The sequence below is a fragment of the Hippocampus guttulatus genome, chromosome 14 (genome assembly GCF_054856545.1).
Source record: "Hippocampus guttulatus isolate MCC_2025c chromosome 14, RoL_Hgut_1.0, whole genome shotgun sequence".
In the NCBI taxonomy this organism is placed as follows: Eukaryota; Metazoa; Chordata; class Actinopteri; order Syngnathiformes; family Syngnathidae; genus Hippocampus; species Hippocampus guttulatus.
Window position 1 is genome coordinate 1,323,069 of NC_141274.1, and position 26,505 is coordinate 1,349,573.

Consider the following 26,505-nt stretch of genomic DNA (forward strand, 5'->3'; position numbering starts at 1 on the left):
CCATAGAGTGCATTCGGACTACCAATGAGAGGGTATATTACATAACCATGGAACATTGGTTCTGGGCATGGGAGAAAAAAAAATCCGGAAAAAAAAAATCATAATTAATGAATGAATAGTTTCGAGGCATACTTTTGGGTTTTGACCAATTTTTGTGGTCGACGCAACCAAGTTGGTTGACTTTTTCCCCCAGTCCTACAATACCGCATCATATCTTAAATATATCAAACAATACAATTATTTTTTTCCACCTCCTAATCTACAACCATTCATTTCTAGTTGCGTGTAAGACATGTTGATCTGATGAGCTCATAATGGAGGCAATGTCAAATCAACTTTTTTTGTTCTTAAGCATGTGTCATTTCTTTGCATCCATATCTATATCTACTAATTACAGCTGCTAGATGGCAAAATGAACAATTCTGATCCTGTGTTGTTATTCGACGGGAGAATGGAGGTTGATTGTGACGCGGGTAGCCTGATTGCTTCATCATGACAGAAGATAAAGTTGTAAGTTAACATTTCTCCTCAAATTCCACAGAGTTTGTAACTAAGGGTAAACTTTCAAGCACATTCCAAGTTTGTCCAGATGCAGCTCCTTTATTTATTAGCTGGTTAGCCATATGTTGCCGTTAGCTGTTAGCCGCCTGCCTGCACTACTGTGGGAGTCGTTTTATGGTGGCTGTTTGTTTTACCTCTGAATGTCTGTTATCAGGGCAGCACGGCGGGTGAGTGTTTAGCGCGTCGACCTCACAGTGCAGAGATGCAGGGTTCGATTCTGGCTCCGGCCATCTTGTGTGGGGTTTGCATGCTCTCCCCGTGCCTTTGTGGGTTTTCTCCGGGTACTCCGGTTTCCTCCCACATACCAAAAACAAGCACAGCAGGTTAATGGAACATTCTAAATTGTGTGACTGTCATTGTGAATGGTTGTTTGTCTATGTGTGCCTTGCGATTGGCTGGCAACTAGTTCAGGGTGTACCCCGCCTACTGCCCGAAGACGGCTGGGATAGGCTCCAGTACGCCCACAACCCTCATGAGATTAAGCGGATTAGAAAATGGATGGACGATGGATGGATGGATGTCTGTTATCAGATGGACGGCAGAGGCAAATAATAATGCAGCACACATGCAGATGGCGCTAAACATCTTGCACTCTGTTGCGAGAGAATATGAAAATGGCGGTTGGCCAGTACAATCTGGTTTGACACATTAGCAAGAACATTAAATAAAACAGATGTTTTGCGGCAAGTCCGTCAAGCTTCAAGAGGACATGATTGATCAGATCAATTTGCGTCATTTGAGGATGGACAGTCAGCACATTGGAGGTGTGCTTTGGATGAAGTATCTTTGATCAGAACAGAGCAAGCTGCTTTTCATAAAATTTACAAGCGGCCTTATCCTCAACCCGGGAAGGTGCAGTGGATTCTGCGGGATGATAGGAATTTTGCATTGTTCTGCAGCCGTGTATTATCCCAACCGCTTGACAACACTGCTATTACGGGACATTAAAGGTGTAACCGATTCTCTTGTAATCAAAGCAGACCTCGGTTCTGCTTCCTCACTCTTTCTCCGTGTGGTGCTGCCAAAAATAACAGCGCTCTTGCTGCTTGCTTCGACATTATCATAAAGATTACACAAAGCAATAGTGCTTCAAAGCTGTTGCACCGCAGAAGGTTTTAGATAGCAAGTTTCAGAAGGTGGCGCCCTCGAAGTGAGCATAAATGAAAGCTGGGTGCACCCAGAACAATTTTTCAAATGAGCGCCCCACAAATGATGAGGAAAAAAATGTTTGCTTCCTACTCTGAACAATGATGAAAGATAACCCCAAAAGCATAGCACATGTACATACAGAGTCAACTTAAAGCTCCACAGACAATCGCAGGTGCAGGTCTCTTTCCCCAAACCAGTTGTCAGTTGTAATACCAAGTTTGACCTGTGAGAGGCAGCATGGTGCCACAGGGCATGCATGATACCGGAAAATACAAACCGAGGCTCAACATTAGCTTATCTGGTTGCTACATTGTACAGTGATCCCTCGCTCTAACGCGGTTCACCTTCCGCGACTTCGCTGTTTCACAGATTTTTTTTTTAGTGCCGTTTTTTTTAATGCTTTTAAACAATGAATTGCGTTCTGCATCCTGATTGGCTAAGGAACTGACCAACGTGAACAGTCTCCGCACCTCGTCTTTGTACATACATACCCCACAATGTTGGCGAAATGTTCTGCACCGGCAAAGGCACCTGAGAACGCGCTCAAGCAATATTATTTTACAGTACAGTATTTCCAAAAACTATTATGGTTATTTGTTGAAAACTTTTGGGGTTTTTTTGTGCTTGGGCCTTTGGTTTCATTGTATACATAGTTCAGTATTGTATAATAACTCTAAAAAATAAAGCTCACTACTTCACGGATTTTACCTATCACTGGTTCTTTTTGGAACGTAACCCCCGTGATAAACGAGGCATAACTGTATTTGCAAACTCATCTCCTTATCATAGTATAAATAGATATTTTTTTGTCTGACAACAGTGCAAGCTTTCACCTGTTTTGTAATTAGCTACAACAACTGCTGTAAACAGTTTGACAGCATAAACATTTGGCAAACATCACCAATTTGGCCATAATTTTCTGATTTAATCCATTAGCCAATTGATTGGCTGGGCCCTACTTATAATTATTATTATTATTATGAAAACCGGATGTGCTCGAGAAAAAAAATGAGGGCAGATTCGGAATCGGTGCACAAAAATCATCTTGAAAAGTTGACTTGCATGACTTGAGTTTCCTCGATGTGGACGAGACTTGGAAGCCATCAGCCCTCACACACTTCCGCAAGTGCACACATTGATACACACACAAAGCCGCCTGGAGAAACAGTACAGCCTCCTCCCACGTACTCCCGCTTGTTCGTTTTGTCATCCTTTCTGTCGGTGACTCCCCTGCGCTTTCCCACTTCCTGAAATGTACGTTGGCCTTCCATTTGGATGCGCACAGGAAAATTGTACCCATCCAATCGTAATCATCGCGCTCGGCCGGCTGCAGGTGCAAGCACGCAATGTGCTGCCGCATTTAATTGTGTTCGCTCAAAGCAGTTGCCCTCTGCCTTCTTTGCATCCGTCAACCGTGCTTATAAACTTCCTCACCGTCCAAACACTGCGTCAGTGTATCTCGCTCTCATCCATTGTCTCACACGTACAAACAAAATTGTAGGAAACAAATTGTCTGGATTGCCCCCCACAATGCCAACCCCACATCCCACAGATGCCCTGGAACCTATCATTTTCACCGCAGTGGAGCAACGGTGACGTATGCTGGTCGCTGGTGCAGCTGAATTTTAAAAAGCTCTCCTCGCCGACCGCCCACGCGCCAACGGCACTAGTGCGAGCGTCATTAACATAAACTTTGCCGGCTGTCTGCGGCCTTCTTCCTTCTGCTGGCTTATTCATTTGCAGACGTGAATTTGCCGTTGTTGCAAAGGACCAGGTGGAAACGCACAGGCTAGATTGATATCTTCTGGCAAATTGGCTGGTAATACGTAATTGCCTGGGGACCGGGGTGGGGGCTGGGGGGGGGTTTGCGGGAAGTAAAAGCAAATGTAATTTGCTGTTGTGTATTTCCTTTTATTCCGTGCTTGTTTGGAAAGACTTACAAAGAAACTTTCCAGTGGTATTATCATATTGTCGCAGAGGAAAAAAAATAATTATACATAGCCTTTTTTTTTAATGTCGTTCTAAATCAATTTCGCCTTGGGAAAAAAATTGTACATTTTCAATGTTCAAATTTTTGATTAGCGCGCGCGTGTGTGTGTGTGTGTGTGTGCGTGTGTGTGTGTGTCTGTGTGTGTGTGTGTGTGTGTGTGTGTTTATGTGTGTGTGTACATGAATATATATATGTATGCCCGGTGGTCCTCACAGTGCAGAGGTACCAGGTTCAATTCCAGCTCCGGCCTCCCTGAGTGTAGTTTGCATGTTCTTCCAGGGCCTGCGTGGGTTTTCTCTGGGTATTCCAGTTTCCTCCCACATTCCAAAAACATGTATGGCATGCCCACAGGTGTGAGTGTGAGCGTGTATGGTTGTTAATCTCTGTGTGCCCTGCGATTGGCTCGCAACCAGTTCAGGGTGTCCCCCGGCTCCAGCACCCCCCGCGACCCTTGTTAGGATAAGCGGATCGGAAAATGGATGGATGGATGCATGAATGGACATATAAGTGTGTGTGTGTGTGTGTGTATATATATATATATATATATATATATATATATATATATATATATATATATATTGAGAGAGAGAGATACATACAGGTGCTCATCAAAAAAAGATTTTTTCAAATTGACAGGGCAGAAATGTTAGATGAATAAATACTCAAATACAGGCAGATTAAGAAAAATTTTCCACAAAATATGAAAGTTGCTCTTCGAATTATGTCATTAAGTCACAAGACTGCTCTCCAACAAAAAAATTAGAAGCCTTGGGATGTAATAGGATATAATTGTATTTCCCAATTCACATCATATCCTTACTCATAAAAAAATTGTACGCTAAAGTTTAAACAACATCACCATATTGTACTGAGCAACCATGACCGAAATGTGTTTGGATCTTGGCCATGTCGCGGTATGTTTTATCGTGATGTGTTTATCATCATGGGTCTTCTTCTTCGGTAGAATCGTGAAAAAAAACAACAACGCCCTTTTGTATTTCTTTTCAACATCAGAGGTTCCACTTGATACTGTTATTTATGTCACGGAGATTTGAATAGTAGTAAATAAAATGTGAAAAGTCCCACACGGCTGCCTACACTTCAAATTACGCGTCCTAAATTATCCCAGCGCCATAAATATTTAAAGCATATTTTGACAGGTTCTTCATTTACGTTTCCCCTGCAAGCGCCACAGTTTGTGTCGCAATCACTCAGCAGGTACACAGGCAACGCTGTCAACTGAAAGCAAAAGACTTCTTTTTCTGGATTCAAATCAAAATGTTCATTTACTTTCATTTGGAAAATGTCTGATGACACAACAGCTCGCATAGTTGCTTTTTCGATTGACACATTATTGATCTGGTGTAGGAGTAGTGCCGTGCGTGTTTGCGTCTGACAGCATGTCACCTTGACATACTTTCGGGAGCAGTCTCCCGGGAAATTACACTTGCAACGCTGCAGAGTTATTATGCACTCCCCAACCATATTATAAGGTACACAAAACAAGAGCCCATCCATCCATTTTTTTTAATCCACTTATCTTCACGAGGGTAAGCGGGGTACATCCGGAACTGGTCACCAGCCAATCGCAGGGCACACATACACGAACAACCAGCTCGGGACAATTTAGAGTGTACCATTAACCTGCCATGCATGTTTTTGGCCGCAGTAGCCAGAGAAAACCCACACAGGCGCAGGGTTAACATGCAAACTCCGCACAGGAAGGCTGGAACCTGGGATCGAACTCCAGACCTCTGCACTGTGAGGCAGACGTGCTCACCAGTCAACCGCCGTGCTACCCCAAAACAAGAGCTTCATTGATAAATCTGCTTAGGTATAAGAGGGTCACTTTTCAACCAATGTGGGGTGCCAAAGTTATCCAGTTTTGTTTAATTCATCCCAAAATTAGACGCTTCCGGCAAATCATACATTTGTGTTCATCTGTCTATGCCAGTGACATGTACTGACAGGAAGAAAAATTAAAGATAAGATAAGATAAGATATCCTTTATTTGTCCCGCAATGGGGAAATTACAATCAGAATTCAGAAAGGAAAAACGCTGGGTAGGGAGAGGGAAAAAAACCCCACGCTCGAACTATCCTCTTCCGAGGATAATTTAAGTCCAGGATAAAAAAAGACCCTAGCACATGAATAAGCATTAGACAGTTACAACAAGTCACAAGACATAACATGTATAAGGGGGGGATGAATGGGAAGGGGGGGTAGGGTAGGGTAACCGTGACCCGGCCGAAATGACCAGCTGCACGGATTCACACGAGCGCTCTGCATGTCGAACCACGTCACGGGTAAACGCTCTCCCACTAGATGTGTTTCTACTTCTTGTGGTGGGTGTACCATGAGATTATTTTTTCTGATATAAAATATTTGCTTTGGCCTGGTAAACGCTGGTAAACATGAGACACGGCAAAATTAGATCCTCATGTTTTACCTGTTGCTCGGCAAAATTTGCACAAAAAGACATTGTAATGAACTACAAAGGCCTGTGGAATCTGCGCTCAATAAATAACGTTGAGCTGATCTAATAAATTGCAGAATGAACAGTTCTCGATTAATTTGTCACTGAGTCATTAAGCTGTAATACATAGAAAACACATTTCACAAAGGCAAAATGTCTGTTCTTCAAAAAAAATAAAAAAGATTGATGGAGTTCATTAATTGGCTGTAAATGTTTCTCATTTTAAGGTGACGTGTATACTGACAAAAACAAAAATACCCAAGTTGAGTCCAAAAACAAAAATGCCAGACAAATTGCGATCAGTACCATCTGCTTCACAATAGTGAGCGAAAGCCTTGATAAAAGCACACCAAAATATGAAGGAAAAACTCTCCATAAGATGCAGTGCAGATGTACTGTATACAATTGTAAATGACAATTACAATGAGTGTGCCCATTGACATCATATTTGTAAAGGCAGATTTATTTTTGAATATATACTCTAGCTCATACACAGGAACTCATTAGAGTGCCCATAACAATTCAAGCCAGGCCACGGGGAGTCATCAGTTGCGATCGGAGGCCGCCGGGTGCTTGTGACGGCCGCAATGTTGCCACACGTCAACTCTCCAGGCCCTCCCGCCCCCGTACAGTTTCCCTCTCATTTGTGGGACTGCAGACACATTGATTTCCTCTCTTGTGTTCCGACGAGGCTAAATTGGAAGCGTGACATCAATAACAACGAAGTGAAGATGTGTTTTGTTCCTCCAACGTTGCACCTTGTGAGTCACATTTGCTATTTCCGTATAACGCAGGTGACGGATGGTTTTGTGCGTACCTATTGATGCAATCAGTGATGTTTTAATATATTTATATTTGACCCTTTCAGGGATAGCGGTTACTGCAGTGGACAGCTTATCATGCTGTCAGGTTACAGGGTGCATGAAAGGGTTAATAATAACGCATCAGATTTATAAATATTAACAGTCAAGCAGATGCAGCAGCAACATACAGCAGTGGCACGGCATAACCGACTTCAGAGTTTTTCAAGATCAGACGGTTTTAAAAATTATTTTTTGGGCAAAAAATTGACATATGAGGGCTGTCCGGCGGCAGCGAATTCAGCTAACTTCACAACAAGCAAAGGAATGGTAGACGGTGATTGAAACCTCAAAAGAGAGGCTTCAAGCTATTTGATACCATCTCGGTTGACATCTACTGTCAAACCAAACATAAAACAAAAGTAGCCTTTGCACAATCAGTATTTCCAGACTCCAGCCCATTCCAGTGGGCTTCTGGCCAGCAGATTTGAGGCTATCAGTGATTTGTCTATCCTGGTCTATTGTCGTGTAATTGAGTACTGCAACTGCTTGAATTGTCAGTTTTATGATGTCTCACCTATTTGGTTCTTATTTCTGCCATCGTGATTTTAAAGTTTTATGCGTCTCACTGTGCCACTTTAGAAACCTGCCTTGGGACTACGGCTGAAAATGAGCACTTATGCTCAATCCGGCGCATTTGCACTGTTTATTGCACTGTCCCAATGAAATGAATGAATTAATAAATAAAAATAAAAATATTTGGGAGCTGATCAATGAGTTAAAGAAACAAAAGAAAACTCATCGCCGATCCAATCATAAGATGAACGAATCGAATAACTTCCACTATCTTCATGCTAAAAGCCATACATGGGCTAACAAATAGCATGTACTGTATGTAGCAGCTTTATAATGCTTCAAGCAATGGATATTTGAACACAAATGGTGCAGCAACGTGCATAGACAGACATCAATACTTAAAGGCATACTGTGGTCTTTTTTATCCTCTTCAAGAAATGGCTAATATTACTGCCGGATTGAGTCAGTAACAGCAGCTGAGTGAAGCTCTTATTCGTTTGTCTGCATGACGATATTGTACAGCCGCCTGGTGGCCCAGTCGCGCACACCCAAAGGAGGCGCAATGAATGAATCAGCATGCACGAACAGTTTAATTCTTTACATTCTATTCAATTATATTATAAGAACTACAGTATGTTTTTCTAGACAATATTATAGCGTGCAGGTGAATACCCCAGGTCACACTATGAGCGCATGCGGTCAAGTACATATTGGGCCGAAAGAGAAGTGGCGCCTCATGCTGAATGTGGTGGGTGTATGCTCTACTTTGGCACCCAGGAAGCCCATGAGTGATGACATATGTGCTCGACTCCATGACTCATGTCCTTGTAGTGACAAGGGGGCTCGTAAAGCCCTCGCTTACGTGGCTTGGGCACGTGACAAAAACAATCTGCCTAGACATCGCCGGTTGTGGCACATGGCGCCTGTCTGTTCGCATCGACAAGGCACGCTGCTATCTGCCATGTGTGCAGTTTGATACAGCTCTTTATCGCGGATTGTTTTCGATTGCGCAGCCGTACGTAACGGACCGCATTGGTACGAGTCGGAATTGATTGTGTGGAATTGATGGTTGCTTGTGAAGGACTTGGAGGAAAATGGAGCGTACGGATTGGCTGCAACCAGCAAAGGAACTGACTCTTATCATGTCTCAAATAGTTTGCTGTGGAAAGAAGGCCAACAAGACGTCAGCTTGAAGAAGTTGAGCTACTGCAAGTCAGCTATAGCGCAACCCCAGGCTATTTATCTGCTCAGTGTAACACTGACGTTCTGGAAAGTGGAACGTCCAAGTTTTTAAATGGTCTCATCTTAGAACATACATCACACAATTCATTCATTTGGTATCTTGTCAAAGGACCCTCGAAAGCATCAATTCCATGAAGAGCATTCACTCCTCAAAAAAAATCCAATGATAGGCACACTGAGGTTGATTTCCTTTCTGCTGCGGATTGAAGACATTTTCGTTTGACATCAAAAGATGAATACGAGACAAGAAATACAAGTTGAAGCTTTTATTTCCCTTTTGCAAGGCGCACAACCCAACTTGGGAGATAGCACCTTGTGTTTCAGCCCACTCATTTTTCACACATAGAGGTGAGTTTTGTTACCCGGGTCCTATCACAGTGATCTTTCAATGCTCAGTTTCCGATTTTTTCTTTTTTTTTGGAAGACAACCTTGGTACTATTTAAAGTCAATCAGAAAATGCGAAAGCCCATATGTTTTCAGTCAACGGTAATAAAGGAATCAGGCTCACTGTTTCAATAGTTTTGGTGAGCAGGGTAGGTAAAAGTATGATGTCAGGTAATTGTGAAACTGAAGCTTTGTTTCAAATCCAGTTGTAGTGACAAAAAAAAAGACTACTAGTACTACAATAGTAATCATGTATTGCTACTTCTCATTCCCCCAAATTTTAACAAATTGGCAAACATGCATGGCATGGCAACAAACATGGCATTATAAAAAAAAAAAAGTAAAAGTATCATACAGAGAATAATAACTGACCTGAATTATTTTGGTCAGCCGTTCTGGATGTCCCAAAGGTCACGACACCTTCTTCCTTCTTCATTTCAGGTATCATTCAGACAGATGTGAGAGCATCAGCACTTGACAGCTTAGGCTTTGCAGTTTTTGTAAGCATATCATTCCCCTGGCCATGGCTCATTGGAGCAGCGTTGCAAAATTCTCTGCTGGCAAGAAGTTTTTCTGTCCCTGACTGCAGTTTAGTGCCAGTTTGAGAAGCTTTGAGGCTTCAAGTGGAAGATTATGACATTCAACAACCTGCAGTCGGTACGGGTAAAGCTTTCTCACTCTCCGAGGCATCCGCAGAATTGAGATTTTAGTTGGTGCCGTCGTCCAGCGCAGCCCTCTGGATAAACTTTCCCTCGCTTTGCATGAACGCCTTTCCGAGGAGTTTGGTGAAACCGATCCTTTTTTCCAGACACTTGCCACGGATAGCATACATTGTATTACCTGCTTCTCGAACTTACGCTAAACTGCAGTCGGGAACTTCAAACCCGAAACTGTCAAATGCGAACGGTCTTACGTCTGTCCGACTGATCGCTGGAATGAAATGGAAAAAAGGAAATTGAGAATATTGTGACTTTTGTGACACACTCCATTGAAAAATAAGCAGTCATTTGTCTTTGCTATGGTGTCATAATACTTGAACAAATGACAGCAGGAAATGCAGTGAAGGAAAGTAGACACGTACATAATAGAAGAGTGCTAAAGATCATGTAAAAACTAAAATACAGCTCATTGTGAAGAATGTACATCAAACGAATAACTAAATTGGTACAGGTAAAGCCTTGCAATGTGGCTTTTCTTAAAGGAGTCGGAGGCTCCTCACTCGTGTGTGTGTGTGTGTGTGTGTATTGAAGCATTGTTTATTTTTACTTCCACTTTGAAGTTGCTGTTCATTTCCTTCCCTCCAAAGCAAAATATGACGTGCTTCTTAGCCGTTTCTTGTGCAACGTAGATAATATGTAACATTTGGAGATAGCGTGTTGTAAAGGCACCTCAGTCATGTGGGTCACGGCCATGTTGGCGAAACCAAAACAGATGAATGACGAGCATGCTCAATCACGCACATACTCACCAACATGCATTGTGTGCATAGTTTAGACAGCCCGGTAATTCAGGAAGTGTTTAAAAAAAAAAAAACACGCCGGTCCGGTTTTTGTGAAAACCCGCCCAGCCACCATCAAGGTACTCCTGCTCACAAGTGGGAGAAATGTTTGGCTGCGGGACAGAAGTAGACAAGAGAATCTCTGTTACCTGCTCTGCGCTTTGTTTTGGAGGGCGAGTTAGCCAGACCGTAGCACCACACTCATTTTCTTCCTGGATCGGACCCAAACGGAGACAAGAAGAAGAGTGGATTAGCTTTAATCCAATCAGGCTTTCTCATGAGGCGGGGACCCTGCTGATTACACCTGCGGCATCAAGGACAAAACGGTCCCTGCCTCTTCTATGTGGAATCCACCGTGGCTTCTAAGGAGTTCAGGAGTAACCCGCCGCTGAATCTGAGGGACAAGAAGCCAATGAGTGACTCCGTTTTGTGGCTATGTTGATGATAACTAGATTAGATGTAGATTATGCCGCTCTGCTTTGGGAGTCGAAGGCGAAATCGACACCAATGGAGTGAGAAGGACCCCTTGCTTGATAACGAACCGTACAGCATTCCCAATCCCTACTTCCTGGACACAGGTAAAACAAAACAAAATAAAACAACAATTCAACATCAGCATCAAGGTCTTCCTGGTCCATCTAAATTGACCTACATACAAACCATGTCCGTTCAGCCAACCTTGCCTGCATACATCCGCGCAATCTGCACCGAAACCTAAGACGGCTTCTTGAACCCTCTTGGAATGTTTTTAATTGTCGTCATTCAGTCTGCTGATAACACACTAGCGAGCACACAAAGGTGCTTACTGTAGTGAAGCCTCCGCCGCTGTAGCGTCTCATTCCTCAGAACCTCACCAATCAAATCATCACGTTGAAACGTCAACAAAAAAAGAAAAAATTGACTTCGGTGTGGAATGTTGTTTTGATGCTCACATGGTTGAACCGGATTCCCTACTGTGACATTTAATTGTGAATAACTCCCACAAAATCATCACCAGCGTGTCACCGTGTTGCTCTGATGCAATTTGCATGTGAGGGATTTCCCTCAAACTTTTTTCAACACCAAACTGACATGATCAATATGGACAGTTTCTGTGGACACTTATTAAAAAAATCAATCGTGTGTTGACATCAACCTTTGTAGGTGGTCCTCGGTTTACAACAGAGTTCTGTCCTACGTTTGCCCGCCATGTTGATGAACGTCGTTTATAATTTGCATGTGCTTGTTTGTGCCTTTAAAATGTTCTGGTGCATAATGGGGCACGTGGTTAGCTCATCTGCCTCACAGTTTGGAGTTTCTTATTTTGTGCTTCTTCTGTGAAGTTTGTATTTTCTCTGGGTACACAATGGACCTCCCCCATTCCATTCTTGCAAGTTGGCATCACTGAAAACTCAAAATTTTGTGAATGTGATTTTGATTTGATTTATTTGTTTCATGGTGGTCGATTGGCTAGCACGTCGGTCTCACAGTGCAGAGGTGCAGGGTTCGATTCCGGCTGCGGTCTTCCTGTGTGGAGTTTGCATGTTCTCCCCGTGCCTGCGTGGGTATGCTCTGTGTCTTCCGTCTTCCTCCCACATTCCAAAAACATGCATGGCAAATTAATGGAACACTCTAAATTGTCACTAGGTGTGAAAGTGGGCGTGGATGCTTGTTCGTCTCTGTGTGCCCTGCGATTGACTGGCAACCAGTCCAGGTTGTACCCAACCTGCGTTAGGCTCCAGCTCTCCCATAATCCTAATGAGGACAACCACTATAGAAAACGGCTGCATAGACATTCTAATAATTTTAATTAGGTCAATCTGAGTTCATCGTGCCATTTTCTCTAAAATCAGCCCAACACACCCTTGTTCATTACTGCTTTGTTTTTTGCTGGATTCTTCCATTAAAGATAAGTTGATCAGATCAATGCCAGTGTCTGCTGTGACATACAAACATAATATTTGTCCACAATCGATTTCAACACACAGGATGGGAGGAATAAGTGTGAGGTGATAAATTATGCACAACTCTTGTAGTATTGTGGAATACCTTCTGCTTCAGATACTGCTTGCATTGCTCACACAAGTGCTGGATCATGTCTTACCCTCATTCTCTGTAAAATGCAGACCTTTACAGGCAGTGTAAATATGACTTATTTTGCTTTTTTGCTAGCTCTTGCCATTTTGTCATCATTTGGAGGAAAAGGTGAGATTTCAGTCAGCTTGCTCCAGTGACGCCATTAGATTGCCTCTTTCTGGTCACAAGGGGGCAGTGCTCCTGCTTCAACCACACTGCCAGTTTAACGCAAATGTTGACTCTTTTTGTGCAAAATAATAGATCATCAAACATGACGCTGTGCTACTTCTAACTTCTACTTCTAACAATCCCCCCCCCCCCCCCCATATTGTTGATTTGAATGTTTTCTGATATTGAAATGAGCAGTTCTGTGGAGAAAACAGAACATTTCCCCACCAAAAAATAGCTTCTTCGCTTCCCACGCAGTGTGTGGGCTATGTAGTGGCACCAACTACATGTGTATATGAGTCTGTGCAGTTGTAGCTAAAATATTCTTTCTGACTGAACTGCCGAAATATGAAAGAATGACAACATGCCTGTGACTTAAAAAGTGAAAGTACCCCCCCCCCCCCCCCCCCATGTTGTGTTGCTGCATATGGCCGGAACACGGTCTCCTTTCATTGCTGATTCAGATTGTAGCCTTTGTTGATTCCAGCAGTGTGTGTGTGCGTATGTGTGTTTAATCAGCTCCAATTCCATGTTTGACTATCCATGTTTCCGAGAGCTGCTGGAGGAGCAGCAGCTCTGAGGAAAGAGCTTGTGGGTTCCACTCCTTGTTTTCCATGTGTTCCTAGGGGTTGCATGGCTCTGCTTGAAAGTTCAGAGACTCACACTCCCTCAGCACAGAGATTAAAGGGGCTTGTCTGCAGCACTTGTCTGCAACAAGAGCTGTTCACAGTTCGCAACTTGCCCAAGAGGAGGGATGAGTTGTTTTTTGCAGCTTTTGTAGTCGTGACTTTGGCAACTGTGTGGAAGTCTTGTTTGTTTTTTGTTTTTGTTTTTTTTTCTTAAGTTTGCTGGTTTGTACTCCCACCAAGTAGAACAAAGTCTCTTTAGGACGCGGAGGCTGTCCAAGTGCTTGTACGAGGATGCAGGTGGCAGCGAGGCTCTGCTCCGACTTGTTTGAAGTTTGCTCTCGTGTCAAAGGTGAAGGATTATGTCTGGAACTGGAATTTGGTCTTCAAATTGAGGAATGCCAAAACCTCCTGGCAGCATGTGAGTCCTTTTGTCTGTAGTGTGTGAATCGGTTTGGGTACAGTGCCATGCTATTCCTCAGCAGTGGGACAGCGGATGCTACAGTTGGCCATCAGCAGCAGGGGAAAACCACTTTCCACATCTCTGGAACATTAAAGGACACGCGGGGAGATGACCCTGTCCCCGAGCTAGGAATGGGCTGGGTGACACCCTGCACCCTGGTGGACGGTTGCAAGCCAGGTGACCAAATCATGGAGAACAGTCCCATCCTCGACGGGTGGCCATCCCTGAGAGCAGGAAGTCTACGCCAAGACGTGGTGGTGGAGGAGAATGAGGAGGAGGAGGAGGAGGAGGTGGAGGTGGAGAGAAAAATGAGGAGTGACGGGTTTATGAGACATCCCTCCGAGAGCTCAGGTAACTCCTCAGAGATCATCGAGACAGACGCCCGGACTTCGCACAAGTACCGCGTCAGTGTCCACGCCAGAATACTGTCATTTAGTGGAAATGGCACCATCACAGGGTACACGCTGCCTCGGGCTGTACCGCCCAGATCCCGTCAGGATGAGGCCTTGCTCGGCAGGAGGAGCATGAGCATGTATGGCGAACCGGCGGAGCAGCAAAGTGAGCCCGAACCGGTTCGACTCCGGAGGCCAAGGAGCGTGTGCATGCTTTCGGGCCCAGGCCCGGTCCTCGTGGAGCAGGGCAAGCAAAACTCCCTGAAAAGGACAGGCGTAGTGGAGGGTAGTCAGCTGTACAGGACCAGGAAGGCTGAGCTGAGGGTCGTGGATGGTCTCAATCCGGTTGTGGTTCACCAAGCCCCGGTTCCTGCTGAGGTAATCCCCAGGGAGCGCCACAGAAGCGTGAAGACCAGGCCTCTTAGTATGACTGTACTGGAGCTCAGGAAACGGGCCTCTGACGACGACGTAAGCAGGCAGCAGAGCCACACAGGCCACGATGGGGGAAACTTCCTGAAAGGAGCCTTCCGTTGGAGGTTATTTGGGAAAAGCTCTCCCGATAAGAACAAGGACAGCGATGGTGACAAATGTACGAAGTCGGCTTTAAAGTTTGTCAAATCGGATGCTCCGAAAAGCACGCTGAGCTCATTGAGACGGAGCTTGAGTATGCGCATCCGGAGGACTCGGCCACGGGACAAGGTGACTCCAGGGTGTGAAGGGGCTACAAGGGAACTCTCTCAAGCCAAAACTGCTGACACCATGCCTCCTCAGCCTTTCTCGTACCTCACGGGGAGAACGCTGCCATCTTCCGGTGGGCAGGTTGTAGACGGCGGCATGCAGTACATCCAGTACCGCAGCAGGGGCAAGGTCAAGGTGATGGAGGTACCCATGTGCTCGACCAAGTTGACCAAACCAGCTCAGGGGGAGCCCAGCATTTGGCAGCTCATAGCCAACCGCTTCAGGAGGAAAGAGCAGCTGGTCAAATGCGAATCGAAAGACGAAGGCCAGCATGTGATGACTCTGAATAATAAGTCACTCCCTGTCGCCATAGAGACCCTGGCAGACACAGAGTCTCATAAAGGTCAAGGTAAGACTTTAGTTCTTCACTCAGTGTGCTCTATTCACATTGCCCCCCCCCCCCCCAACTCTGCCCCCATCTCCCCCAGTTGCTGTAAAAAAAGTCTCAAGTGCACTTTAAAAAAAGACAAAATAGGACAGGCAAATGAGAAACACATGGGGAATTTGGGGTTTGGGTGGCATTCAAAAACATGTGGAGTGCTTTCGGAATTTCTATTTTTGGGTCCATTTCCGTCCCTTCACTACAACTTTGCCTCACAGTCAGTTTCTTAATGTTTGATCCATATGACGGCAACATGAATTGTCTTACGCTCTCACGGTTGTTTGAGGTCGAGGAAACTCTTTTTTTTCGATGCCCCAGACAAAGAAAAGTCTCTAAGTTGGCCTTTCAAAGGCGCAAGCCTACACTAGCCGCATTAAAAGAGTCCGTGGCTGTATTAGGGATGCTCTTGGCAGGCTAATGCAGCTAAATTGAGATGACTAGGGCAGAGGTGGAGAAGGCTTATTAAGCCGCGGTGTGTAAAGGTTAACTCTTAACAGTGTTCTGTTCCGCACTTGGGCTCTTTTGGTCTTGTCACACCACAGGGTTTCCAAACCATTTATGCAAACGTTTTGTTTGCGTGAATACTTACCTCAAAAATATGTCATAAAACTAAATCATAAAAAAAAAATAATAATAATTATCCATTGCCTTTTGTGTGAACCCACACGACATTCTTCAGGGCTTCATTAACCTTTATTAGATGCTGATTAAAAAACAACTTGTTGAGACCAAGAGTGAAAATATCCCAGCTCATTGCCTTTGGCAGGAAATTGTACAACACTCTCGTGATTACGAGCTCTTCATGAACCAGGATTTGGGGGCGCAGGGGGGGGGGGGGGGTAAAGAGTAAAATTGTCAATTCTACTAATTATACACTGCCTTGTTTAAAATGCTACAAAATTATCATCTACACTTTGATATGCTTCTGATTATTATAATTTGTTTTAACTCAAATGGCTAGCTAACATTTTGCCATAAGGTAGCTATCCGGTGTTTCATAATCATGAGTACAAAAATGTGACATTTTTTTCCAAATTAACCCCAGAAAAGTCACAGTTATGCGGATTAAGCCAACTAAAATTCTTCATTAACCTTGATTAGCCACAATAAAAAGAAACCTTCTTCTCCAATCCGAATGTAGTACACACTTAAACTGAGAGACTGCTTATGCGCCTGCATCAGTGCTTCTGTTTCGGTTTGCAATGTAGTTCAAATGAAGTGAAGTTGGCGTTTGGGTGGCAGTTAACACTGAGCTGCCCGCATGTGAACACTGTCTACGAAGTGTACCCTTACTTCCCCTGATCTAAACGGAATCAGGTCCATCGGGCGGTGTAGAGAGACGTGTTTTCCATTTAATGCGCTAATCCGTTCCAAACCCCCCAAAATTCAGACATAAATGTTTCCTAAAGCATGAAAATGCATCAAAATATGTAACAAATACATGTTACAAATTAGATTATTGCACAATAAATGAGAGTTGTGCATAATGTAAAAAACAAAGAACAGAGTAAAGAATAATTTATAACTATATTTATACTTTTTGTCTTCTACTTTCTCCCTTTCCCAATTTTGCTGCTGTAAATTGGGAAATTCTCCAAATAAAAGTTTTCTTATCTTATCTTAAAAATGATGGTCATTTAACTTTGAACTCAGTCCTCATCGTTATTTGCTCTCTTTAGTGCACGTTCTCTCTCAGAAGTGGTTTTTGACTGGCGTTTTGTAAACAACTGAGCAAAGGACGTCTGCTTTTGTCGGCTTTTAACAAGCCTTCGAAAATGTCCAAGGCAAACATCAGCAAAGTGAGCGATCGCCCGACTGGTGAACAGTTTTTCTGGGGATTCACGTTTCCCTTAAACTATCGGAACACCTCATGGCCCGAGAGGCGAATGATGCTGCATAAGCACACATCTATCTATCGACACACAGACACATACGGTCGAAGTCCCTCTAAGCCAATGGGAAACAGCCAATGGCAAAGTAGCTAGAAGTATGTTGCGTTCAGGAAACTCTGAGCTGCGAGTAGGAGCCCATGCTGTATTTTTACCTTTCGTGTCTTGAAAATGATTTCGTAACGAGAGGCAAAATTTTCTTTTGAGGCGTTTCGTAACTTGAAAATTTTGTTTGAAGAGACGTTCGTAAATAGAGGTACCACTGTAATTGAAACAGGAGAGAGAGGACTGTATGTCTGGAGATTCTCAGTCATCCAGGTCATGGTAATCTACAAAGGTTGTACTGAGGCAGAGGTAACAACATGTCTTCAATAAACAAGAAAAATCCTGTGGCCTTGATTCAACCTTTGCAGATTTGGAGAGAGGTTCTCCCATCCCATAAAGACAAATAATTGCAGAAAAATCTGTCAAATGCATACATTTTTGCTTAATTTTGTCATCAGACGCACTCAGGTACACTTCTTGTGTTCAGTGTAGAAGGGGCAGCAAAAGGCTTTTTGTCCCCAGCTCAATATTGACTTTAGCTACGTTCTATGGAAAGGAGCCAGCAGCTGCAATAAAAATTTCACAATTAAATCTCCACTATAGCCTCAGTATGTGCGCTACTTTATGTGTTTTGTATCCACTGCCAATGGGTAGGTCGACCTTTGAACCGGCAAAGGTGATACTTTATGCCGTCGTATTGCGTCCTAAGGTCGGCCGCCGTCCGTCCTCCGCTGCTTTTGTGTTGTCACCGGTTACCTCGGAGACGTCTCAGCGAGTGCGGCCAGGTCCTGCTGTATTTGTCCGTTCTAATCCCCGAGTGCGAGGCAGTCAGGCGTTAGGAATGTAGGTGCGCCTGGTGAGTGCTCGCTGCCCTGGGTGGGACTCGCTGCGTGTCACTACCTGCCTAAAGTGCTTGCCGCCTAATTAGATCCAGGAAGCTGAAACACCCCCGCCCCCTCCCAAAACCCCTAAACAATGACAACTAAGCACACCTGAGTGGAAGTGTTTCCTAGTGACGATCCTGTACACCTCTGGAAGGTTTGCTTGGGGGGATGGGATAGTGAGGGATTTGAGGTGTTCCAACAATGCCCACCTAACACCGGGTCACCCCCCACACCCTACCTGTGGATCAACAAAGCTTCTCTCTTGTGTGGACGTTTGTTTGAGTGATCAGTGTGGGGTGATTCAAGTGTTGGGAGGAGTTGAGGTGTTGAAATGGCAAAGTATAACATGCATGGGTCTTATTTTCTCTTGCTGGAGTCCAGTAGATGAGGAGTGCACCGATCGATATGCCGGGATCGGAATTTGGGACGATTACTTTCATTTCCGAGGGATTGGGTGATCGGCCAATCCCTTGAAAATAAAACCGATCTTGTCCACCGGTCTCATCTCCCTGTGCAGAGGTCTGAAAAAGTCACCCACTGTCCCCTTCTGCTGTGAAATGACGAAAAGTCTTCTCACGACTTCATGTGCAATTAAAACAATCTGTTTGTGTTGATTGCCAGGTATTGTTCAGTGTTTTACATTCCAACAAAATTGGAACATTTTAGGCGTATGCTATTGGTTGTGGGAAAAAAAAATTGGGATCGGCAGTTCATGCTTTTTAAGAATCAGTGATTGGTCAGAAAATTGTGATGACTGCACCACTACATTAGACGGCGAAAAAAATGACAACGCAGCGCAGGTTACTACCTCGCCGGGATTGGAACAACTCATGACGACAGAGATTTTTAATCTCGTGCATTAGTTGAATCCGATGCGGACTGAACGCAACAGAGTTCTTGGTTTTCAACAGAGCGCAATTAGGTTAGCATCCTAGTTAATGCTATTGATGAGCATCATTTGTAGGTGTTTTGTTTGTGTTGAGTTAATTGATCTGCTGAATGCAGTTGTGTATGTGATATGGATTCACTGCTGTTTGCATGCGACATGCATGGTGTTGACACCCTGTTAAGTGTTTTGGATCCATACTGTGTCATCTGTAAGTAGTTACAAACCCTGGCACAAGAAGGCACATTCTGTTGCAGCCATACTTATTCTTATTTATTTGATTATTTTTAGAAAAAAAATCTGTCCCGTTTTTTTAATGCAAATGTTCCCCCCGTAAATGTTGCGTTAGCAGAGGTCAATGATAGACTGAGGCACGTTAGGACCGTGGTGCTCCTCTGCGCATCTTTCATCTCTGTCAACAGCCGGCATTTTCCTTTTTAAGGTTTTCCATCACGTTTTCCAGCAGTTTGCTCAATAGCCATTTTCGGCAGGCGGAAATGGGAATTAAATCAGACACTAATCCCCTCGAACCTCACAAATTGATTCAATCAACCGGGGCATTGTAGCGCCAGACTCCATCTGCACATTTAAGTAGGGGCTCCCGGTTGAACCGTCACGTGTCGTTTAGCTGGGTGGAAGTTATCACCGACTGAGACGCTCACTTTAAGAGCGTGAAGCAGAGGGTGCATCGTCGCAACTGCATTGGAACAGCAGAGAGCTATGGAGATGTTTGCTTCGGCCTCAGCTGATTGTGTTTATCACTGAGCTCTCGAGATAACCGTTTGGTGTTTGGGCACTCAGCAGAACACAGATAACGGCTCAACGCTTGGCTCTGTAAATTGCTTCTAAGAGTAAGAACAGGAAGGTAGACTGAGCCCGTTCTGACGTTTTCGCATAACGATGAAAAATGGAGAGAATGCCTCAGGTTTTGTGGGTCAAAGGGATCATTTCATCCATTTACAGGCATTGTTTCTTCAGCTGAAGTCTATACGGTGACTGTGGGCACCAAGTCGGCCACCAAGCACCCCATAAGTAGCCGACTGGTCTGTTCTCAAACTAGCTCACCAGTGATAGGACATTGTCATTTCCGAGGAATGTTGAAAAAGTGATTGTTTTAGGAGAATATAAAGACATGTAGAAATTAAGTTTGTATGTTGATCTTGATCACTTTCATAGTTTGATAAATCCATCCATCCATCCATCTATTCGTTCACTTTGTGTCCTGCTTTCTAGTTCTGGCTTGTGGGGAGCTAGAACAAATTCCGGCAGACTTTGGCCCAAAAAATGGACTACACCGCCCTTCGTTATGATCATTGTTGATAAACTTGAGAAATCCGTAACATCCATACATTTTCGATATCGCTTATCCCATTCAAGGTCACTCCGAGCTGGAGTCCATTCCAGCTGACGTCAGGCATACCAACGGAATCAGAATCAGTTTTAGACTCCCCCAAACTGAGGAGAGAGAGCGGCAACAGTCTCCATTTTGCTGAAGTGGTCCGTTTTCTCACTGTCCTCACATAAATTACTTTCCTAGCCTGTTCGAAAGGGTTTGCAATACAATGTTGTGTCATTTCTGTCACTCTATGGACGACTTCCATCAAGCCCATAGAGTTAAGTAGCCAATAACAAGTCATCCTGGCTGATTTTATTTTTTTGATGGTCCAACAGCCAACATCATTTGGTGCCCGAACGAAGGAAACAGAAGCACTAATTCCGAGCTAAAAGTCACCCTCTATAATTTGAAGTGGGAACGCTGGTTGGAAAAATTGTTGCGGGGAAAATATAGATTTCAAGGTCCCCCCACTAAAATAAACCACCATGCATCCATTTTTTATTTTTTTTATTTTTTTTTGCTGGCTTTGCATTTTTTTTCCTTTAAGTGTAATCCGCCAGGAAACTGACTGGTTGTTTTCAATGCAAGTCGGCAGGCAAACAAGCCGAAACTTCCCTCTCTGCTTTCTATTAGACAAAAGCACTGGTGTCCTGTCAAGGCATCACAAACGCGGGGGAATCGGCAATAGCCTCCCCCCCACCCTTGTAGGCATTCTGGGGCATAGTCATTTGGGGATGCTCATTCTTTATGGGTGAGGTAAGTGGAGCACATGGATTCAATTAGGCCTTGTTTTTAGTGCCTGGTGGTTCTGCGAGCTGCAAGGACAGCACTGATCTTTTTCCAGTGATAAAATGATTCGACAAATAAGTAGTCGTCCACACAACTAACAGGAAATGCTTTAAAACGAGCTGGCGGCTATCGGGGAGGTGTTTACATGCATTCATTGACGTGTAGTTTGAAACCCAAGCGGTCGGGTCTCTTCTTCTTGTGCATGTCGTGACATGCTCAAGCCATAAAAGGGATGTTGAAGTGCTGCGTAAAACTACACCACGTACACAGGAAAAGTATACACTATTTGCATGGGTAAAAGGTCGCATGAAGACTACACACTCGCCTTACACAAGTCTTGCTTCATAACCATCTCAGCGGAGGGCCTTTCTCCACTTAATTACAGGGGTTGTGATACTTGAGCGTACATACATAAAGAGAAAATTGTAAAAATGTTTACCACTCTGGTGGGTTTACTTCAGTATTCAAACTGAGTTTAGACAATATTTTCTCACCTTTTTTAATTGACGGCAATCAAAATGAAAACACAACAAAAACAATTGCATTTTTCCCTTTTTCTTTTTTTTTTTTTGTGTTTCACAAGAATAGTCAAATTATATGATCCATCCATCCATTTTCGGATGGGCTCATCCTCACAAGGGTCGCACGGCATGCTAGAGCCTAACCCAGCTGTTGGCGGGCAGCAGATGGGGTACATCCTCAACTCAACTCAACTCAACTGTATTTATAGAGCACTTTCAGACAGCCATCACTGCATACAAAGTGCTGTACATGGAGCAACTAACATATACAACAGTAAAGCAACAAATCGGTAACAAAGACGATAAAAAGCGCTGAACAGCAAAACCAAGAACAAATCTGAGTCATGCTGAGTCAAATGCCAAAGAATACAAGTGAGTTTTGAGGCGGGTTTTAAAGATGGGCATCGAGGAGGCTTCCCGAATGTTCAGTGGAAGGTCATGTTATGTAAGATTTGCAGATAAAAGTCATTCACGTAATATCTTTTTTTTCCCCTTCTTCTTTTTTTTAATCAAGTCGAGAGTAGAGATCACAAAAAATGCACATTTTTAAGTCAAGAGTTATAATTTGAAGATAAAAAAATTGATGGATAGAAAACATTTTGGGTGAGAGAAAAAAACAGTAATTTCATGTTTTAGTTTGTGATTTTGTATATGGTGCAAATAGTATTAATAGTATTAGCGAAATTATTAATTTGACAATATTGAAGTATTAATTATGTGCAGTAGTATGAAATATTATGCCCCAAATCATTTTGTGAAGTTTTTTGTGGGGGAGACGCATGTGTGAGATTTCTTATTCAGGGTCCGACGTGAGGCTACCATAAGCCACGTTGCGGTTCCCCTGTCAGAAACCGTACTGGCCTATATATATTCATGATATTATAACTTTCGGGGATTATTTAATATTTAATGTCCTTAAATGGTTTAAGACTTTCAGTAAATGTTATTTCTCTGTACTTAGTTGTTTTGCATGTACAAAAGCAAGGATGTGTAGATTTCATCATATTATTTCTGAAATCTCTACTGGCCCCGGTCGGTGCAACATCCGTAAGTTACGTGGTGTCCTGACACAGTGCCACAGTGGCCCAGGGCCATCGGGCCACCATTACTGTCACACCCTGTTATAATATGTTGATAAAATAAGCGTCATGCCTTTGTTCTAAAATTGATCAAGATGGGATTTCAATTCAGAAAATTTGTTATTTTAAGTGAATAAAGTTGGAATGCTAACAATTAAAACTAGTCAAATTGTTTGGGTTGTGATCTTTGATGAAGAAAAAGCTCTATACAGTATTCCCCCCCCAAAAATTCACGTTTTATTCTTGGACTTTCAATTCAGTTTGTATGTCAAATATAGCTGTTAATTAAAACACGAGTGCACCTGATTGCTTAATACAAGTATAAATGTTACAGATAAATGTGTATAAGGAGCTGTCATTTCTGAATTATTCTGTACTTCTCATTTCAGACTCTTTTGTCAACAGCCAAGAATGGACGCTGAGCCGGTCTGTGCCAGAACTGAAAGTGGTGAGTAAAACCGCTCTCCTCCTGAGGACCCTGAAGTCAGCACCAAATTACAATTGTTAATGACAAAAAAACCCCCAATAAATATTAATAAAAATATTTCTCGTCAGTGTGATCCTGGAGTGAGTTAATAAGCGTCATGCTTATGTTTCTCTGGGAACATTGAAAGGATTTTATTTAACATTTACTTGATGATTAGCTGGGCATTTTTAATGTTATTTAAATTTTTTTAAATGAATGTGTTTCCATGGAAACACACGGTGGGATGAGTGACAGTTTTGGTGCTGTATGAGTGGCGCGTTCTGGCTATAATTTCCACCCTTCGGGCTCCCAAAATGCACAGTGAATATCCACAAGTCGACCACTAGAAGATACGCTTTGGGGTTGATGGAGCACTTCCATTCTTGGCGCCACGAAGACTTAAAAGGCATCTCCCTTGTTCTCCTTGTGTTAATTGGCTGCGTCCACACGGGGGTTTGTTCAGCAAAGACACAATTAAACCTCGGAGAAAAAAAAGCAATCATTTGCTGCACAACCTTCAAAGATGAAGCAAAAGTTCACGCTGATAAGACATCAGACGAACGCCGGCAATTTCTTTTTAAGCAAGAGATGAATCGCTTTGTTGTTTTTTTTTTTTTTCTTCAGCTTTAGCCTTTTCTCCCTTCCCTTTGACTCTTAAAAAGAGTAAAACTCTGAAGATCAATCTCCTGGAGATATTATGCCCTTTTTTGTCTTTTTTTTTTTAACAATTTCAAATAGTTCCCAAGTGTCTTAATAACTTGTCGGTGACATGCTTTTGCTGAATAACACGCAGGATTCAGGCTTTAGGCAAGGCAAGGTGACTTCATTATTGCAGCACCTTTCATCCGCCAGGCAACTCAATGTGCTTCACGCAACCAAAATCACAACTACTAAAAGCATTAACAAACTGAACAACTGAAGACATTCGCAGTGCAGCGAAAAAACATGTAGCTTATTAAAATTACTAAAAGAACGGATATTAACATTTAAGCACATTTGCAACTCAAAGATTTAAAGACATCTACAAAGGAAAGAAATGAAAAGTTGTTATCTGAAGTTACTAAAAGACCGTAGAATGAAATGTATTTTTAAAATGCTTAAAATACCTTAATCAAAGGAATTGGGGTGGGGGGGTTGGCATAGTTTTTAAGTTGGATTTGAAAGCATTCATACTTGGGAATGACTTCACTTTCGATGGCAACTTTTTCGATGGCAACCATTTGCGTGCAGCATAACAGCTAAATACTACTTCATCATGTTTGGTTGGAAACCTGACCTTGAACTTGACCTGAGTCTGAAAACCTCATCCCCTTAATGTATTGAGGATCTAGACTAGGGGTGCCCATTATGTCGATCGCGATCGACCGGTCGCTCGCGGACAGGTCCCAAGTCGATCGCAGGGGGTGTCGAGGAGAAAAAAAACAACAACAACCATGTGTGCGTCTTTGTGCATGTTAGTAATATATTTTTTGTGTTAATGTACACTGCACCCTAATCCTCCTATCAGTCTCATTTTCACAAAAGTATGAAAAAAATAAAACAATATAAAGCGGGTAAATCTTTAACCTACGGTGGCGCGTGACCTGCGTCACCGGAAGTTGTTAGCGCTCAGCAGTCTGCAATTGCAGCTTGTGATTGGAGCTGTTGCGCTAATCTTTCATCGCTATCATTATTCTCATTCAGAGTTTGTTCCCATGACAATTCACCGAGGGCACGGGCAAAGAATAAGAATCTGGAGGGCCGAGAGAAGCATTTTAAAACGGTACGCATGAGCTACCTTAGTTAACAGGCCGCCAAAGTGCCTCACATGCCTCCACGTCAGGCTGTTCCTCATCATGGCGTGCGCGTGTATGTGCGTGCGTTTGCGCGGGAACGGTTCGATCCCGGGACGTTGGTTGATCGAAAAGTAGATCTTCGGTCAAGAAAGTTTCGGCACCCCTGATCTAGACCATTCCATCAATTAGAGACCAGAAACCAAAATTTTAAATCTCTTCTACAACCACCTGAGAGCCATTGCTTTACAAATCCTATTTCATGTCTTGCTGAAGTTTTGCTGGACAGGTGTTGTCTTGCAAGTGAGCAACTGCATAGCCCAGAGGTGGGCAAACTATGGCCCGCGGGCCGAATCCGGCCCGCCGAAGGTTGGTCCACAATTAAGGTTCGATGTGAATGATTGCATTCATTTCGATTGGACTTGTATTGACAGGCATTTCACCGCCAGGTGGCGCATTGATTTGAAGTTGCAGAACACGGGTGGGATCATTTCGACCACCTAGGACCTCTGTATCGCTCTACTTTTACTGGTCTGATCACAACCCATCTGCAGCAATGCACAGGCTAAAAGAGGGCATCAACAACACTGTTGTCATTTAAAAAAGTATATTACTATAGTACTTTCATGCTTTTGTTCTGTTGATGTTTGATATGGACTGTCAACAAATGCTTTTTTTAAATTTTTTATATACCATAGCTCGTGCTGACCTGGCCCTTCTGTCAAATTTTAAAAGTCAATGCGGCCCCCGAGCCAAAAAGTTTGCCCACCCCTGGCATAGCCCCTTATGGTGCTGTGCCTATGGTGCTCGCGGAGGCAGCACTTTACACTCTGAACTGGTTAAAAATGAAACAAAAAAGAAAAAAAGAAAAACTGCCATTCTTAAAAATAGTCTCCAAATCTAAACAACTTAAATGTTCCACAGTGCTCCAACTGGAAGCGTCTCCGAATGGAGACGGCGCTGAGGCAGCATTTCTGTGGCGTGAAGGTGGTGTGGCAGTGGTGGTAGTAGCCTTTCAGAGTTGACTCATTATTTTCGCAGCACACGGCCTACATGTTTTGCTAGCTTACTCACACACTCGTAAGGAGAACTCTGAAGTTAGACCGGGGAATATCAGATGCAGATTGCCTGTCATGTGCCCTTTATAATTGGAACCATACCTGACTTTAGCACCCACTAATGACCTGAGGAGGAGGAGGGGGATGGAGATGAGGTATGTAGTAGCCCCATTTTGTTCTGACCAGACTTTACCACCCCTGAAAGCGTTTTTTTTTTTCCTCAAACCCCTCCACACCGGCGGGAGGAAACGCCGCAAAGCCTGTAACCAATCACACGGA

General features: G+C 43.5%; 1 protein-coding gene and 2 long non-coding RNA genes across 6 annotated transcripts in view; 1 reads left to right on the forward strand and 2 right to left on the reverse strand.

The window, feature by feature from the left end:
* Positions 1-2,491, reverse strand: part of LOC147194409 (uncharacterized) — a 52,455-nt gene extending 49,964 nt beyond the window's left edge. For both annotated transcript variants that reach the window (XR_015102937.1, XR_015102936.1), the window contains exon 1: positions 696-2,491. This is a non-coding gene — a long non-coding RNA (uncharacterized LOC147194409). The remainder of the gene's footprint in view (positions 1-695) is intronic.
* Positions 2,492-9,045: 6,554 nt separating this feature from the next.
* LOC147194410 (uncharacterized) lies at positions 9,046-11,679 on the reverse strand. Of its 3 annotated transcripts, none has more exons than XR_015102914.1 (3): positions 11,338-11,660; positions 10,982-11,245; positions 9,046-10,889 (listed from the first exon to the last, which is right to left on the reverse strand). It is a non-coding gene; the product is annotated as an uncharacterized LOC147194410 (long non-coding RNA). The 3 variants fall into 3 exon arrangements; XR_015102913.1 differs by having other exon boundaries at positions 11,330-11,660; XR_015102912.1 differs by having other exon boundaries at positions 10,982-11,679.
* A 1,628-nt stretch (positions 11,680-13,307) lies between these two features.
* agap3 (ArfGAP with GTPase domain, ankyrin repeat and PH domain 3) overlaps positions 13,308-26,505 on the forward strand; it is a 91,192-nt gene continuing 77,994 nt past the window's right edge. The window contains exons 1-2 of the mRNA XM_086129943.1: positions 13,308-15,468; positions 23,320-23,378. Of these exons, the coding sequence (XP_085986069.1) occupies positions 13,995-15,468; positions 23,320-23,378 (1,533 nt within the window). The 5' untranslated portion in view covers positions 13,308-13,994. The remainder of the gene's footprint in view (positions 15,469-23,319; positions 23,379-26,505) is intronic.